This window comes from Bombyx mori, chromosome 13 (assembly GCF_030269925.1).
Source record: "Bombyx mori chromosome 13, ASM3026992v2".
Lineage (NCBI taxonomy): Eukaryota > Metazoa > Arthropoda > Insecta > Lepidoptera > Bombycidae > Bombyx > Bombyx mori.
The window spans coordinates 13629675-13648164 of NC_085119.1; the positions used below are offsets into that span (position 1 = coordinate 13629675).

The following is an 18490-nucleotide window of genomic DNA, read 5'->3' on the forward strand; positions in this document are numbered from 1 at the left end:
GTAGGAAACCGGATAGGAACGAAGTTCCTTATTATAAAAATACTAATTTTAAGTTCTATTCGAGTTATAAAGAAAATTAAACTGGAGGTTTTGCAACAACCCACGGTCATTCGGTAACGTGCGAACTTATTGTGGTACACTTCATTCACGGTTGTTTGTTTGCATAAGAGTTAATGTATAGCGCAAACGAACGCTCCAAGATCGTGGTCAATGAATGATAAAAAAAATTGTTATTTTTTGTACGTTATTACAAAGTTAAATCGTACACTGTGTGCATTACTAATAAAAATCTTACGTTACGGACGTTTTTTCCCGGTTAGGGTACCCCTCCACATCGTCCCATAAGGAACTTCGTTCCAAAAAAAGACATAATAAAGTATTGTGAATTCAAAAATGAAAAATCTAGTTTTTTGTTTACGTCTTATCATGGGTACAATGGTCAATGACCCTCGTTACTGTATCTCTGTATCTTTAACTGAACCGTGTATCTTTCTTAAGAACGATTAGTATTCTCCGTTTGAGTGTTCTTTGTTCTAGATGTTTCTGTTGTCGTTCGCGCCACTGAATACAGAGTTGAGATTAGGTTATAATAAATTTGGATGTTTCTTTGTGTTTTATTCAGTTACTTGGTGATTTTACAAATGATTTCAGGTACTGATTTAAAAAAAAATGCTTTATAATCTTCCAATTTTTAGATTATTACGAACATGAATGACAAACGATGCGTTTAACAGCGAAAAACACAAACGGCGTTAATTTTTATTCATTAAATAATTGATACTTTTGGGTCTATGGATTATAATATATATTCGTATTATTTACCCGCTATATTCGATGTTTTTAACACAGTTTTGTTAGCCTTTGACTAAAAATTTCTAACACGATAATATCAGGGGAAATAAGTGATGTACCTATGGGAAATAAGCATGGGAAATAGGTCATTTTAAGAAAAAGCCTGACTTTGAATCATTTATAATCCAAGTGATTTGTACTATACTATATAAAATAGAACTAAAAAAGGAATTAAATTAGTTCGTCACAAATTCTTTAGATTCACAGACCAAACAAAATTCGAATACAGCTTCAAATTTCGAAATAACTCACCAATGAAATTTAATTTAATTTAATTTAATTTAATTTATTTTACGTACCTACATATATTACACAAATATTGTTTTTGTATTCGAATACTCAAAGGCAATTTACCTTTTCCTCTCGTCTGGAAACTTTTTTAATTTGATTAAAGTGGCTTACGAAACAACGGCAGGACTTTGGGAGGTTTGTTACGTACCTACTTTCGTAAAATACGAATGAAATTATACAAGGTTTGATGGCTTCGTTAATTGATTAACTTAATTAACAAAATACAGGAGTACCTTTTCGGAAGGTGGTTTGATAATTGTCCGCAACAATTATGATGAGTTAATAAACGAAAACATTCTATGAATGTCAATATAATGTTCTCTTTTCTCTTTATGTCGGCTAATAGCCAGTTGTGTTACGAGTGTAATGATGCATGATCCATATTAAAATTGCTACCGGGAAGCAGTCATATTGAAATGCATAGGATAACCATTGTAACAATCCAAACTTGAACCCTACCTCTAAGCGATATACACGTGTCGTCTATCCGCTCCAGTAACCACTTAACGCTTTCTTTTAACTACCTACGTCTACATATTGCAATATACAAAAGTATGCAGTTTCAACATTAAAAAAGCCCGCATAAGTGGCAAACCGAACTAACAGCTAATTCGTATTTTATTATACTGTCGATAATGGTAGGCATATTGGAGATAAATTATAAAATTATTATATTGTTACTAGTGATTGATGCGTATGCAAATTTTCCAGTAAATACTGGAAACTGTAAATTTACTGGTGGTAGGACCTCTTGTGAGTCCGCACGGGTAGGTACCACCACCCTGCCTATTTCTGCCGTGAAGCAGTAATGCGTTTCGGTTTGAAGGGTGGGGCAGCCGTTGTAACTATAATTGAGACCTTAGAACTTATATCTCAAGATGGGTGGCGCATTTACGTTGTAGATGTCTATGGGCTCCAGTCACCACTTAACACTAGGTGGGCTGTGAGCTCGTCCACTCATCTAAGCAATAAAAAAATAAAAAAATAAAAAATAGGCAGAAAGACTAATGTTAACTTAATTAACACTATTCATAATAAACTGCAAAACAATGAACACGCTAGGATTAAAATAAATATTTTTTTGTTGTTGCATAGGTAGTTGAACGAGCTCACAGCCCACCTGGTTTTAAGTGGTAACCGGATCCCATAGACATCTACAACGTAAATGCCGCCATCCACCTTAAGATATGAGTTCTAAGGTCTCAGTTTTTATAGTACAACGGCTGCCCGACCCTTCAAACCGAAACGCATTACTGCTTCACGGCAGAAATAGGCAGGGTGGTACCTACCCGTGTGGATTCATTCAGAGATCCTACCACCAGTAATTACGCAAATCATAATTTTGCGGGTTTGATTTTTATTACACGGTGCTATTCCTTCACCGTGGAAATCAATCGTGAACATAATATGTTAAGTACATACGTATTTTTCATCAGGAAAATTGATACCCGCCTGCGGGATTCGAACACCGGTGCATCGCTACATACGAATGCACCGGACGTCTTAACCTTTAGGCCACGATGAGTTGAATCACAAGAGATCCAGTCTCAAGAGATCTCAAGGGAGAATCCAGTAATTAAAATAAATTTCAAATCAATTAAAAACAAATAAACTTCTAATAATACGAGAGCTTCAACAAAGAAATGCCTCACAAGTAGGTATAAGTAATGAAAGAACGAAAAAGTTTTTTAGTTCGTTTACAAGTTCATCACGATCGCTCCCGGCCTTTGGAAGTATTCCAAATGAGTTCCCGCAAATTAAATACCCAAATAGACGAAGTTGCGGTCAGATGCTTGATATGGGCTCTTAAAACGGTCGGATGGACGCGAATTTCAGGACTAGGAAGAATTTTCTCCATTTTTATTTTAGCTCCACAAACAGCTTCGATTGACTTGAACTATGCTAAGGCAAATTAGTAGCGCTTGCTCACAAATATACAGCTTGGAGCTTTAGTACCTAGTGTCATAAAAACTTAGGTACCAAACATATTTCACCTAAGAATAGTTACGCTGCATGCCTAGAGACAGTTTAGAAACAAAAGGCAAGTAGCAAAGTGAAACGAGTAAACCACTTTTATTACCCTTGTCTGATTCATTCACAAAAGACATATTCCTTAATAAGAATTTAAACAGCATATCCCGCAGTCAAAACCAACAAATATCAATAGTTTGTCGTAGCGCGAAATTATACTTTGGTTTTTCTTAAATTCGTGTAGCTAAGAACATGTAATAATTCGTGTAGCAACATGTAATGTTTGTCCTGAGAACATGAAGCGATTATATCAAACTAATTTGTTTAAACACATTATGAAACTGCCTTGGTAGGGTTATCTCTATTTAGTTCGAAAACCGAAGTTACTGTTTTGATTGATTCGAAGACCCACAAAACGTTCCATATTCTTCGTCGCCAACTTACGATTTTCCCTTTTTCAAGTCCTAAATTGATAAGAGAGGTTTTTCCGAGACATACAAAAGACGAGAACAAGCACACCTCGAGCCAGAAATATCGAATATCTTTATTAAAGATATTGACTCCGATTGAGAATTAAATCCTGTGGTATATGAACTAGTTACTTAAACCACTATCAGTCCGGCGTCATTACATTGCAGGCGTCATTCGCGGCAGAAAAACTACTGCACCAATGCTCCAAATCAATAAGATGGGGGAGGAGATATAATAGAAAATGATGTGCTTGTACTATAATTACCCAGAGCGGACGATTCAATAGCGGTATCTATCTTTTGACGACCGGTGTTATCTACACATATCTCTAAACGAATAGTTGGAGACATAATCTTAACGTAAAACCCTCTGATTCAATCTAGGCTAACTTTAATTGTGGAAATATTTAGGATTTCTTCATTAAATTTTTTATGTTACAATTAAGTCTTCATATTTGAATCATTACTAAAACACACACTCCCAACCAAGCAGGTTTTAAGCGCATATTTCGATACCGGAATTTACGTTATAAACTCAGAGACTTCTGCAAAAGAGAAATGAAAATATTAAATGACTTATTTTGTATTACGAACAGGGACGAAACACAGGACATTACAATTGCTTACCAAGTTTCGTTATAGTGCACGTTCTGCACAACTGCAATAAATTAGTTTCCAAGAACAATAAGCTGTATTTATGACAAAACATGAATTTTCCGTGAACACTTTAAAATATTTTCATTGTTATTTTGGTAGCGCAGTTCTCACTTGTCAAGCAAAGATGTATCAAGTAAAGGTCGCTTACTTTTTATTATACTGAACTTATGACAGAATTTCGTAATATTGTAATCTTTCAAGCAATCAATCCGAGATTCATAATTTTATTAATTTTATTTAATTAGCGTCTCGGCTCTACCCCTGATGTTGTTGACGTCCATGGGCGATGGTAACCACTCACCATCAGGTAGACCGTATGCTCGTTTGCCTACATGGGCAATAAAAAAATCAAATATGTATGCCTTCACTCATCCTAAACGAGATTAACCCCTCAAAGAATTTGACATTCCGTTAAATTGTCTTCTTCTTTCTCCCGCCATTATCCCACTTTATGTGGCGACGGCGCAGCATGTCCTCTTTTTCCATTCATACGTCATCTCTTCACTCACACCTCTCGCATATCTTTCACGGAGTCCATTCAATTCAACTCGTCGTGGCCTAAAGTTTAAGACGTCCGGTGCATTCGTATATATTGATGCACCGGTGTTCGAATCCCGCACGCGGATACCAATTTTTCTAATGAAATGCGTACTTGACAAATGTTCACGATTGACTGTCACGGTGAAGGAATAACACCGTCTAATAAACAAACCCGCAAAATTATAATTTGCGTAATTACTGGTGGTAGGACCTCTGAGTCCGCACCACCACCCTGCCTATTTCTGCCGTGAAGTAGTAATGCGTTTCGGTTTAAAGGGTGGGGCAGCCGTTGTAACTATACTGAGACCTTAGAACTCATATCTCAAGGCAGGTGGCGCATTTACGTTGTAGATGTCTATGGGCTCCAGTAACCACTTAACACCAGGTGGGCTGTGAGCTCGCCCGCCAGCGGGATTCGAACACCGGTGCATCGCTCGATACGAATGCACCGGACGTCTTATCTTTTAAGCCACGACGACTTCGTTATGATTATTATTTTAAAATGCTAATAAACATTGGCCAAATCACGGCACGATGTCATGGGCACTATGGCAATGTGCGTCAATTTTTGAGTGGGAATTAAATAGCTTAGTAATGCCTGCATATTAAGCCTATACTCTGTTATTCCTCTGTATACAAAGTATAATTTGTGACTTCACTGAACAATGGATCCCATTTACTTCTAATATGTAATAAAAAATGGAAGATGGCAAAAAAAGGCAACCTTTATTGTACGAAAATTGCGTTATCGAGCACCACTTCATATTTTGCAGAAAATCCATGAGGTCAATGGATTATTTTCGTATTTCCTGTTAGAAGAAATAAATTCGATATTATGTTGACTCATAATGGAATTTAGCTTTTGTAACAGATAAATCATAGTGTATGCTTAATGTGAAGCTATTTGTTTCAACTTTTCAAATTACGGTAAGTCATTTCAAATGCTGTATTGCAAAAAGTTTAAGAAGTACCCCCCCCCCCATACGTATAAAACCTTCCTTGTAGTATATGTGATAGAATTATGTACTTGATACATGATATTTATGGAACTATGTAAAATAATTTTCGTGAATCCGTATCCTGGATGTTTTTTTTTTTCATTTTATTGTAAATTAATAATGACTGATGTTAATAAATATGAAGATATTAATAGGCCTTAGCCTATTAAGTTGCCTTCTTACGGTGCCATTTGAATCGTAATTTTTGTATGACTGGCTATAACACCCTAAATTGAAATAAATTTTATATTAAAAATATGGAATAATAATATTTTCAAATTCAGTCATTTGATTTTGACTAGCATTTTGTTTCCGCTACATCTGTATCTTTTTCATCAATATATCAATAAATTCTACGGCTGTATTTCTTTTGATAGGAAAAAATATATATTAATAAAAATAACTAGCTTTCTGTATACAAGACGGCAACGGCAAAGACCTGATACTATTTTTATAGTTATTAAGAATTATACATATCTATGTATATAAAAATGAATTGCTGTTCGTTAGTCTCGCTAAAACTCGAAAACGGCTGGACCGATTTGGCTAATTTTGGTCTTGAATTATTTGTCCAGAGAAGGTTTAAAAGGTGGATCAATATGAAAATTCTCCGAATTAAATAAAGTTTAGGTCTTTTATTTACCGATTGAGGCACTACGAAGTCTACCGGGTCAGCTAGCAATTAATAAATAAGAATATATAATTGAGAATTATAAAATATTATTAACATACGATCTTGCAACTAGCTACGATTTAATCCACTGAACAATATTATCTGAGTTGTACATATCTCTAGATTCTAGATACCGGATTGCGCAGTGGATTTGGGGATGTCAGCATAGGGGCGGTGAGGGTAATTTGATTAGAAGCCCGAGTATCTCGGCCGAGTCTAATTACCCACATATCTCGGACCACTAAGGAATTGTAATTAACTCGAAGTCAGTGAACTGAAATGTTGGATTTAAAAAAAAATATATACATATATATATATATTATTATATAAAAATGAATTGCTGTTCATGAGTCCCGCTAAAACTTTTAAAAGGTAGATAAAATAACAATTTTGTTTTCCCTTTGATGTGTCCCCCGTCGGACGGGTTCCTTTTGTTTGTTTTAAGTTTATGTTATACAATAGTTTAGGTCTTTTATTTATCGATTGAGGCACTACGAAGTCTGCCGGGTCAGCTAGTATATTATATATTATGTCGGCGCAACGTCACTATTTAGTTAACTATCGCTATAGCTATTTAGTTTAGAAGGAAATCATAATAATCAAGAGAATGACTGCAACCACGCTGACGTCATCATTTTAAAAACAACATGGCCGCAGTTTCTCCGTCATATATTATATTATAAATTATAATTTATTCTGTAAACTACGTCACAGCTACGCTAACAAGAAATATAGTTCTAAGCTTGAAAGTATTGACTCGATTATTAAAAATCATAATACAATAATGTCTTAGGCTGTAAATAGTACTTTTAATATTACAATAAGCTCAAGGAGGCACAAGTTGTTCTTTCCCACTAACTTGAATAGTTGAAATGCATATGTGGTAAGAAAATGGACCACGAATCCAACAAAGATCGTTTTGAGGAAAAACTTCAAAATTCATCAAAAAAAATCCTTTCACTTTTTAATGTGATTGGAAATGAGGTTTTTAAATGTAAATTTTACATTTCTATATTAATCACATTGATAAAATTATTAAAACAAGGGGTCGTTATTACTAATTATTGTATCGTTGTTATTTTTATTCAGTTCAGTTTCGCAAAGACTAAGCTTATTCTTAAAGTCTTGCATTTTATTAGATGAAGTAATGTCAGTTTTTTCCATAAAAATTATAACTGGAAATGAAAAATGGATATACTACGTTAATCTAAAAGAAGAAAAGATACTTCACTACAAGCCTGACGATCATCGACGACAATGTCGACTCCAAAGCAAAAATTCCATCACTCGAAAGTTATGCTCTATATTTGGTGGGTTCAAAAGGGAGTTGTGTATTAAGAGCTGCTAAATCTACCGAAAAATGAAAAAAAATTACAACCACAGACAACCTTCTGGCGGCCCCCACAGGGATCGCGACCCCTAGTTTGCGCACCACTGGTCTAGGACAATAAAGCTCATATTGAAAAAACAACCATTATTGTATTTTGCGGATAAAACATAAAAAAAGATTAGACTAGTTCGACTAGGCTAAGGAAGCAATATGAATGAATGAATATTAAGCAAAGGGATGCCATTAACACATTTCTGAGTTTTTTGACCTGACCTAACACTAGACACTGCCACAGACTACACCAGACGCAGATAAAGCACGTAAGCCGCGTTAAGGATCTAACTATATTCTAATACTCAATCTAATAAAAACTTCATGCAGTTTGTTAGAACGAAATCAGACCACAGATATCAAAACTAGTTTCGGGAAGCATCTACTACGGAACTTGAGGTTCCAACGACAAACTTTAAAGTGCACTCCGGAGAAAATGCTGCTGCGTTCAACTAACCGCGCTTTTCGATTCAAGCGAAACCACAATACAAACTTTGTGAAGACTAACTGCAGGAGAAGTTTTCCTTAAGCGAACGATAGGAAAAACCCACTGTACTAATTTCGAGTACTAGTCTTAATTTATTGTTCATCTCGGCGGCCGGAAATATATTGTGGTTGAGTTTTAATTTTGGAATAGCTTTGAAAGAAGTTCTTTATTCATTTTTGACAGATTATTTAGATATCGTCGAGTTTTTTTAATATGAATACGCACTGATTACTACCACCATCTTGCCTATTTATTTTGAAAGTTAACTTGTAGATTACAGATTATAGTCCTAATGGGAATTGTACTGAGACTTAGAACTCATGACGTCTAAAAATGAGTGACGGCATTTACTTTGTTATAGTCTATGAGCTCCGGTAGACATTTTACGTGCACTCTTGCAAGCTATAAATAAAAAAAGAGAAAATTATTGTCTTTGAACAAAGTACACTTGACGCTGTTAGGATAGGAAGATTGATTTTGGAAAATTTAATAGCCTAATATTTCAAAATTAGCCGAAGTTACACAAAATTGTGTGAACAATCCTCTAAGTAAATTCGATAACAAGTGATGAAATTTAATTAAAACGTATCTACTTAAGTAAAATATTGTTATTTCATTCTGTAACAATTTATTTAATTTAAAACTTGGAACGACTTTAAGATTTGTTAGCACTTTTAATTTAGCTTTGAGAAACGGCGTAACAATAGAACAACAGCTACAAGCACTAAAAGCCCCGGTAGATGTTATATCGATTGACTACATTCTAGAATATCATCTCACGTTACGGAACCATTTTCAATTCCAATCTGTTTTCGATCGTCAACTCAATATAGGTGACTGTCAATAAATGTGCTTTGAATTGTATTATTGCATAGCAGCTGTCCACGCGGATGCATCGCTCACTCAAGTAGGAGAGAGACGGATGTCGAATGCTGCCGAACGCGGAGGCCGATTGTGCCTCTTTTTCACTCGTTGCGCGCTCTCGATTGCACTTCAAGCCTTAAATGGAACCCCTGAGAGCGAGGTAACGCCGCATGAGTCATGTTTTTTCGTGCATGCATCCGGCTCCATCGAATTATAAGACGTTGTAACGTCAAAAAAATATAAATGGCAAAAAGAAAGTCGTAAAAAGCAATAAAATATCCGGCCCCCCTCTTTGTGAGTAGTTTTGCTCCGGTGGGAAATGGTATCTGGTTTTACAAAGACGATGATGAAACCATCCAAAAAAATTCATCAGAGCACCTCTCCTTGAAGATACGGTACAATAACCTGCAAAAAAAGATCACTACATACTTTTCTAAACTAGGCTTCGACTTCTGAAGTTCTTAATTTAAAACTGCTTTAGTATTGGTGAATTGAGTAAGACATTCCCGATCCTGCGGACCGAATGGTAAAAGGTCGATGTCGCCCAAAACACGTCATTTCGGATCCTCCCGATCCACTAACGGTGCTTTTAGGTCCACCCCAAGCACCGGTCATAGTTCTCGTCGAACCTGTCGCGAACGGCGTCGCGAACGACGAAGGGTTCCGCTAGTAAATTAACCCACAGACACAGTCCACTGAGTTTCTCTGTGGGTCGCATTTCCGATCCGTTGGTAGATTCTGCAAAGCACGGCTCTTGCTAGGGTTCGTGCTAGCAACAACGTCAGGTTTGAGCCCCGTGAGCTTACCTACGTTTACTTTTTAGCAACTCATAGATAACATTGAATTAAATAGCCACTTACCAAACGGAATAATCCATTGGAGGGAAATCCCACAAATCCCGAAAAAACAAAAAAATCATTAAATTATGTAAATTTCGACAGTAAAAAAAAAGAGTCTCTCCCGAAGCAACCCTTTAAAGTAATGAGAACATGGAATTCGTTATTGAATAATTCATAAAAATCATTCCGATTTTATACCAAAAAAAAAACAAATGGAGTTTTTCTACTAAGTTTTACAAAGTGGGTATGTAACGACTTATCTGTGTTGTCTGAAATCATCATTTTCAAAAACAAGTAACACTAAATTTCTTTCATTCTAAAAAAAATCCGTACCAGTTATGTACTGAACAATTTAACGTAATATGTGTAATAACATATTTTTTTAACATTCATTACATAAATACATAAAACAATTTTAAAAGTATGTTGAGCTCTGAGGAGCTTTTTGAAATAATTCCGTCGTCCGGTTTTTCTCCAAACGAACTTTGCGGTGAGTAGTCAGCAGTGAGCTCACAGCCCATCTGGTGTTAAGTGATTACTGAAGCCCATAGACATCTACAAAATAAATGCGCCACTCACCTTGAGATAAGTTCCAAAGTCTCAAGTATAGTTACAACGGCTGCCCCACCCTTCAAACCGAAACGCATTACTGCTTCACGGCAGAAATAGGCAGGGCGGTGGTACTTACTCGCGCGGAATCACAAGAGGTCCTACCACCAGTAAGGGGTTTGAGAAGAATCCTTGGCGGTAGGTAGGAGCTTGACTGTGAACCTAGCATAACTAAAGCCCATAAGCAACAATGTCTACTCACAAATCGTAGGCTGCCCATAAATGCAATGAGGAAATCTAAATTTTAGATATTCTACTACGTTTATGTTGTACCTAGTGTACCTCATATAATAGCACATACGGTGCGATAACGTCACTTATGCAAATTATGTAATTTTTCAGGAGAAACGTTAGAAAATTCGACATCTTAATACTTCTTATATAGTTTTTCTAGGCTATAGGAATAAAATGAACTATAAACTTCATCAGTAAAAGCAAACATCTCTCACGTCTCACTAATAACTATTAAAAAAATGTATTTTCTCATACTCAGTTCAGTGTTTGCATGTGTGACTTTATAGCACCGTATGTGCGATATGTATATAAAACTCGTAGAAGGTTCAAAAAATATGTTTTACTTACTATTTTCTAATACTAGTAATTTATTAGTTTCGTAATGTTCTAGAAGCATACTGGACTTGTGTTTTTGTGTGTAGCCGGGTGCAATATGTCTGGTCTTGAAGACAGATGCTGCAGTTCCCTTCAAGTTAGGGTTGTGAAAATTCTGTGGTTGTGAAGTTAACGGTTGTCTAAAAATTGACGCGTAAGTAATTTTATCTGAATGCTTATTCTATATTACTAGTATTTTAGTTGTTATGAATAAAGATTATTTTATGATCTATTGCAAGATATTTATTTAAGATGGCTGGTAGTGGATTTTGTATGCCAACACTGATCGGTAGAAATATGTATACAAATTTAGAGTGCGAAACAACCGGATCGAATTCGAAAAATGGATTAACCTGCTTTTTTTAGTAATAGAATTCTCTCAGGTTCAGTGGTCACATTCAATGTGATACACAAATTTGAACTTCGGTAACTATAAACGCTCATGAACCGATATGCACCTCTCGGATAATTAAATAGTGTTTAAAAAACTACAGAGTATGTAAAACAGCATTTTAATCAGGTTTCATTAAATTGAAAAAAAAGTATACATAAAGTTATGCGCTACTTCTTTTTTCAATAAATTTACTGCTTCTCTAGCAATTTCAAAATTGGAAAATCGTTTTTTTTTTTGCATCTTGAAACACTATGAATAAATTAGGGCAGCCCTAGAGTCACATTGCTCTTGACTAGAGAATATCCTTGACGCTTGAAAGTATGCTTTGAACTTCTTTATACGACTGGCTGTACGACTGAAACAACGCGGGCTGCGTTCTTTGTTTGACTTTGAAAAACGAAGCAATAAAATGTTCTAGACATACATGATTTTCTTTAAAACATTTGCAGAAACAAAATACCGGTTGAAATGTTATCGGTAAACTGTAGTAAAATATAGTAAACCTACAGTTTTATAACACAGACAAATAATTGTAACACAAAAGTGAAATGACTAATTTAATAACAAACCTCTTTAAAAGAATTGCCTAGCAATATCGGAAAAATAGGCAGTCACCACGTTCCTTCTCCTGATAGGAGGTCCGCTTGCTCGTCTGCTTACTGGCGCAATAAAATAAGCTTAATTCAATAAATTCCATATCTATTTGGAATCGTGGTCTATTTAACTCTCCAAATACACAAAGACAGAACAGTTTGGTTGGTACCTTTACTGCTCTGACTATTATTTTTGTGTCTAATAAATATTTAGTCTGGCCATAAATACTGTTACATTTTTATATGATTGCTCATTGAATTTTCTCATTTTGGCGCCAATACATTGTACAATATTTTGCGATATTAAAATGGAGTGGGGTGATAAAGAGAACCGAATCGCTGTGATTGCATTACACAAAGTAGGTATGGAGCCAAATGCAATTTTTAAAACTCTCCATACGCTTGGTATTAGTAAAATGTTTGTGTACCGGGCTATTAATAGGTGCAATGAGATCTCCTCTGTTTGTGACAGAAAAAGATCTGGCCGTCCAGTGTTCGTACGAAAAAGGTGGTCAAAGCAGTAAGGGAAATAATTCGAAGAAATACTGTCCGAAAGCAAAAGGTTTTATCTCGGGAGATGAAGATAGCACCTAGAACCATGTCACGTATTTTAAAATATGACTTAAGACTTGCAGCCTATAAGAGACGTTCTGGTCATTTCTTAACTGATAATTTAAAAGAGAATAGGGTGGTAAAATCGAAACAACTACTGAAGCGGTCCGCAAAGGGAGGTCATAGAAAAATTTTGTTTACGGATGAGAATTTTGAAGTGAAACTTCCTTATCGGCGTTGGAAAAAAATTTACCGTCACATTTTTCGGTTACGCGTCACATTTTTCCGTTACGCGCCATCTTTTTTGTATTCATGTCTATGATAATAAAATCCTTTTGTTTAAACTTTATCTAATTTAACTTTTTTGTATTCATGTCTATGATAATAAAATCCTTTTGTTTAAACTTTATCTAATTTAACTTTATTTAACCAATTTCTAGAAAGTTGCATGTAGATCATTTTTCGAAAAATAAGGCCATAAAGAAGTTTCACTTCTTACGTGTGTACACTAGTACACGCACACATTTTTTTTTTATAATTGAGCAACATTTTAACAAACAAAATGACCGCATTTATGCTCAAAGCTCTAAGGAAGCTTCCCAATTAGTCGACAGAGTGCAACGTGGGCACTATCCGACTTCAGTGATGGTTTGGTGGGGTATTAGCTATGAAGGAGTGACTGAGCCATACTTTTGTGAAAAAGGTATCAAAACATCGGCACAAGTATATCAAGATACCATTCTTGAGAAGGTAGTGAAGCCCCTTAACAACACCATGTTCAATAATCAAGAATGGTCCTTCCAGCAAGACTCGGCGCCAGGTCATAAAGCTCGGTCTACGCAGTCTTGCTTGGAAACAAACGTTTCGGACTTCATCAAAGCTGAAGACTGGCCGTCGTCGTGTCCCGATCTTAATCCGCTGGATTATGATTTATGGTCAGTTTTAGAGAGTACGGCTTGCTCTAAACGCCATGATAATTTTGAGTCCCTAAAACAATCCGTACGATTGTCAGTGAACATTTTCCCCATGGAAAAATTGCGTGCTTCTATTGATAACTGGCCTCAACGTTTAAAGGACAGAATTGCAGCCAATGGAGACCACTTCGAATAAGCTTTTATACTTTAAATTGTTTTATATTTATGTATTAAACTAACACACTGTAAAAGTAATAAATGTTATTTGCCATAGAATTTTTGAAGTGAAACTTCCTTATCGGCGTTGGAAAAAAATTTACCGTCACATTTTTCGGTTACGCGTCACATTTTTCCGTTACGCGCCATCTGTTTTGTATTCATGTCTATGATAATAAAATCCTTTTGTTTAAACTTTATCTAATTTAACTTTTTTGTATTCATGTCTATGATAATAAAATCCTTTTGTTTAAACTTTATCTAATTTAACTTTATTTAACCAATTTCTAGAAAGTTGCATGTAGATCATTTTTCGAAAAATAAGGCCATAAATAAGTTTCACTTCTTACGTGTGTACACTAGTACACGCACACATTTTTTTTTGTTTTCCTTTGTAACAGTATTTATGGCCAGACTAAGTATAGACATAGGTATTATTATTAAAGAAAATTTTGGCAACATTTTACACGCAGAAATACCAATAACAAAACAAATATAAATGCAAATGTAAACAGATCAACTTAAACGATTACAAACCGTACGTACCTACCTAGATAATGAAAGCCATCTCGCAAATAACGCAACACACAACGACCAAAACAAGTAACGCCATCTAGTAGAGAGCAGACCAACAACATACGGCCATAATAGAAATCGTATTTCACGAACGTTCGAGCTCCATTGCATACCGGAACATAGGATGGGGTGTAGTATGCAAACAAGAAAAGCGCGACAATGCCAAAGTCGAACAGACGAGTGCAAAGCGAAAAAATGAGAGAATGAATGCTAATATGTATTAGATATTTATTTGATTGTCCGCATTCGATCAATAAGCATTTTTTTGGTTAAAGCCTTGTTCATAATTTAATCCCCGAACCCCAGGACGTAGGAAAGTTTAATCAACCCACTTGTCTATTTATTGGACTAAGTTTCGATCCATAAAAAAACCCACGCACAGTTTACAACATCAAGTTTTCATTCATCGCACTTTGTTAACTTAATTGCGTAGTCGTCGCGGCGTCGTACCTTTATTGAATGGAATTACAACTGAAATCTCGTAGCAGATGTCGCCACTGTGGTGAGCCCGTAAGGCCACCATAACATACCTTTACTTAGTTTGTTATCCAACGTCAGTGCCCATGTGGCTATCACATAGCATTGTAAGGCTACTCGGGTTGATTTCCATGATCGTATTGGCGCATTTTTTCGCTTTTAGCTCTATTCATATAACCTCCATGAAACAGTAGCGACATCTACATTTCATTCTACTGTAAATCGTAACAGTTTTAATTATTAGAAATTTGTATGAAAATTACTGTCGAGTCAATTATTTCACAGCAATTTTCTCTTCACCAGTACATAACTTTAATAAACACTAAACATAATTTTTTTTTAACTCCGCTTAGACTAAGAGATTCTAATTGGTTATTTTGTGTTGCCCGTCTCCTATTGGATGTTGATACCTGATAATTTACTCTGACCAATGACTATTAACCGTGTAAAAGGAACATTTCCTTGCCACATCAACGAGAACATACAAATTTTACACTATATGTTGTAAGAGAACAATAGCTATAGAAAACAAGTTTTGTTAATCTGTCAAACAGATGACTGTACATTCGGGGTATCCGCTTTGAAATTACGTTTTATACTGAAAAACAGTAAGTAAAACGCATTATTTGTGTAAATGTGTTTACATAAGTGATATCGAATCAAAATTGAAGTGCAGAACCGACTAATACTGCGATTGTTCACTGAAGTTCCACAATACACGAGTTCAAAATTGACGTCATTGGTTTGATTTCCAACGCAAAATTGTTGAATTTAAAACCGTTTCACCTTCAAAATCCACCAATACTTCGTTCACATATGAAAACCTTTATGAATTAGTAATAAAAATTTTCATATACATTAAAAATTATTCACATCAAAGAATTTTTAAATAAACATACTACTTTTCTGGGTTTTACACAGCGAACAATGCATTTTCGACGTACTTTTGAATACAATACAAATGCTTAATACGAACATGTCACAATTTCGAGCAGAATCCTAAAACTGTAAACGAGATCAAATTCATCAATTACAGCTAATTGGTGCTATTATGAAACTAGCGATATGTGTCAGCGCCTTACAGCCCACCAATTTCGGCTTCAAATTTTACAACTAAATAAAATAATAATAGTTATAACACGAACATCGCAATTTATTTATCATTTATGTGCATACTCCCTACATTTCTAGATAACACTGATAAGATAAAATTTGTACTCAATGTAACAAACCTTCCTAATAAAATCGTTCAGGTTAATACAATAATCTATTTTGCAATTGTTGTAGGTACGGGTCTTAAAATGGCGACCCAAGTGCAGGCTTTGTATGACTTCACTGGTGAGCCTGGCACCACAGAGATGTCCATAACTTGTGGAGAGGTGCTCACACTGCTCAACACAGAAATCGGAGAAGGCTGGTGGGAAGGAAAAAAATCTAATGGAGAAACTGGTCTATTTCCTGCTGCATATGTCAGAAAACTGACACCAGAAGAATCAATTCAAACTAAAGCTGCTCCTCCAGCACCTAGATATGATCAAGCAGCAGATGACTGGGGCGAACAACACTACAGTGCAGGAGATAACAATTACCAAAGAGGAGTTTCGCATGAAGATGGCTGGGATGATGACTGGGAAGATGATACATACTCAGAGATAGGACCAGCCCAGCAACAAAACAAGACATCGCAGTACAACCAGCAATCATCCATTGTGATTCCCGGTATGCCTATTAATGATTATAATCAACACATAGATGACACATCTTCAAATTATAGCTCATCAGTGGGCACAGTTAGAAAAAACAAATTTGCACCATCTTCAAAGATTAGTGGAGAAAGCTACCTGCTGGCAACCCTTAATGTAGAAGTACCAGACTCTGAAAAGGTCTACATTATCCAAGATGAAGATGGATATATTTGGTCCCCAATTACTCAGCCATATATTGTGACTGTGGCCTCTCCAAAAAAGGAATCTAAATTCAAAGGGATCAAGAGTTTTATAGCCTATCAACTGACTCCTTCATTCAATAATATTCAAGTGTCCAGGAGATACAAACACTTTGACTGGCTCCATGAGAGACTACAAGAAAAGTTCACACTTATTCCAATCCCCCCTCTGCCTGACAAACAGATATCTGGAAGATATGATGAGCAACTAATCGAACGCAGGCGAGTTCAGCTCCAAGAGTTTGTAGATTGGATGTGCAAGCACCCTGTGCTCTCCAGAAGCGAGGTTTGGCAACACTTCTTAACATGTACTGATGAAAAGAGATGGAAAGCTGGTAAAAGGCAAGCTGAAAAAGATAATTTGCTAGGTCTAAATTATTGTGTTTCACTAGTGGTACCTGAGAAAGCATTATTGCAATCACAAGTTGATCATATCACAGAACAGTGCCACACTTTCATTAACAGTGTCGACACAGCCATCAAGTCTGTGTCTAGCATGTGCATTGTGCAAACAAAACGTTTCCAAGGACCATACAAGAGTGACTGCCAGAAAATAGGAGAAGCATTTTATAGTCTTGGCAATGCCTTAAGCTTGGATGAAGGTACCATAGTATCAACATCTAAGCTGACTTCAGCTATTAAAATGACAGGTGGTGTCTACATTGATATTGGTAGGATGTATGATGAACAACCGAAGTATGATTGGGAGCCACTGGGTGATAAATTTCATTTATACAAAGGAATTGCAGCTAGTTTTCCTGATGTCCTGGCCAATCATAAGGGTGCAGTGCAAAAGAAAAGAGAGTGTGAAAGACTGACTGCTGAAAACAAAATGGAGGTTGCACAATTAAATGAAGTCTTGAGAAGGACCGATGTTATATCATATGCGCTTCTTGCCGAAATCAACCATTTCAAATCAGAACGGACTGTTGATATAAAAGCCACCATGCAAAAATTCTTGAAGCAACAAATCAACTTTTACAAGAAAATAGTAGATAAGTTGGAAACCACGCTAAGATACTATGATGATTAGATTTAACTTAGGAATTGATATTGAATCTAATATAAATTGTATCAAGAAGTTTTGAATTGGAAAATTTATGGGTGTTCAGTATTTGATTATGAATATTTTGTAGAAGTCAATTTTCACCAAAAAACACAATATGTATCTTGGAATTTCTAGAAATTTGGAATTTGATTCTAATTTACTACATAAAACATAGCATACTACGCAAGCTAAATAAATCTGAACATTATTATAAATGAATTTATGATGTGATGATATTTCGGACTGAACGTAAACTATATTATGATTATTCTGTTTTGATGTAGTTTTATTTTTACAAATCGAAAAATAACTTGTAAATATTTTATGAAGTCTAGTTTTTTTTTGAACATGTGTCATTATATCTATCTATTTTTTTATTTACACTATATTTGTGGATCAATTCTTTTGAAATGTCTTGTTGTATATTTATAGTAATCGTTGTACTATATTCCACTTTTGTAAGGTAGTTTAGGGATTGCTAATAAAATAATTTAATTCGTTACGTTCGGTTTTACTTGGCCTTGGCCGATCAAC

General features: G+C 35.5%; 1 protein-coding gene and 2 long non-coding RNA genes across 4 annotated transcripts in view; 1 reads left to right on the forward strand and 2 right to left on the reverse strand.

Annotated features, from left to right (window-relative positions):
- Nucleotides 1–18490, reverse strand: part of LOC134200007 (uncharacterized) — a 212546-nt gene that overhangs the window by 193860 nt on the left and 196 nt on the right. The gene's annotated exons all lie outside the window — the stretch shown is intronic.
- On the reverse strand, nt 8926–15247 carry LOC134200009 (uncharacterized). Its single transcript, XR_009974747.1, has 3 exons — nt 15017–15247; nt 11215–11381; nt 8926–9589 (listed from the first exon to the last, which is right to left on the reverse strand). It is a non-coding gene; the product is annotated as an uncharacterized LOC134200009 (long non-coding RNA).
- Nucleotides 15348–18458, forward strand: LOC101740506 (sorting nexin lst-4). Of its 2 annotated transcripts, none has more exons than XM_004927717.5 (2): nt 15348–15571; nt 16251–18458. In XM_004927717.5, the coding sequence occupies exon 2, from the start codon at nt 16265–16267 to the stop codon at nt 17939–17941; it is 1677 nt and encodes a 558-aa protein (XP_004927774.1). In that variant the 5' UTR covers nt 15348–15571; nt 16251–16264; the 3' UTR covers nt 17942–18458. The 2 variants fall into 2 exon arrangements, with proteins under 2 accessions (XP_004927774.1, XP_012547345.1); XM_012691891.4 differs by having other exon boundaries at nt 15546–15799.

Bases quoted from the DNA above. Each gene is read 5' to 3' on its own strand.
- LOC101740506 (XM_004927717.5), top strand. From the start codon at position 16,265: ATGGCGACCCAAGTGCAGGCTTTGTATGACTTCACTGGTGAGCCTGGC.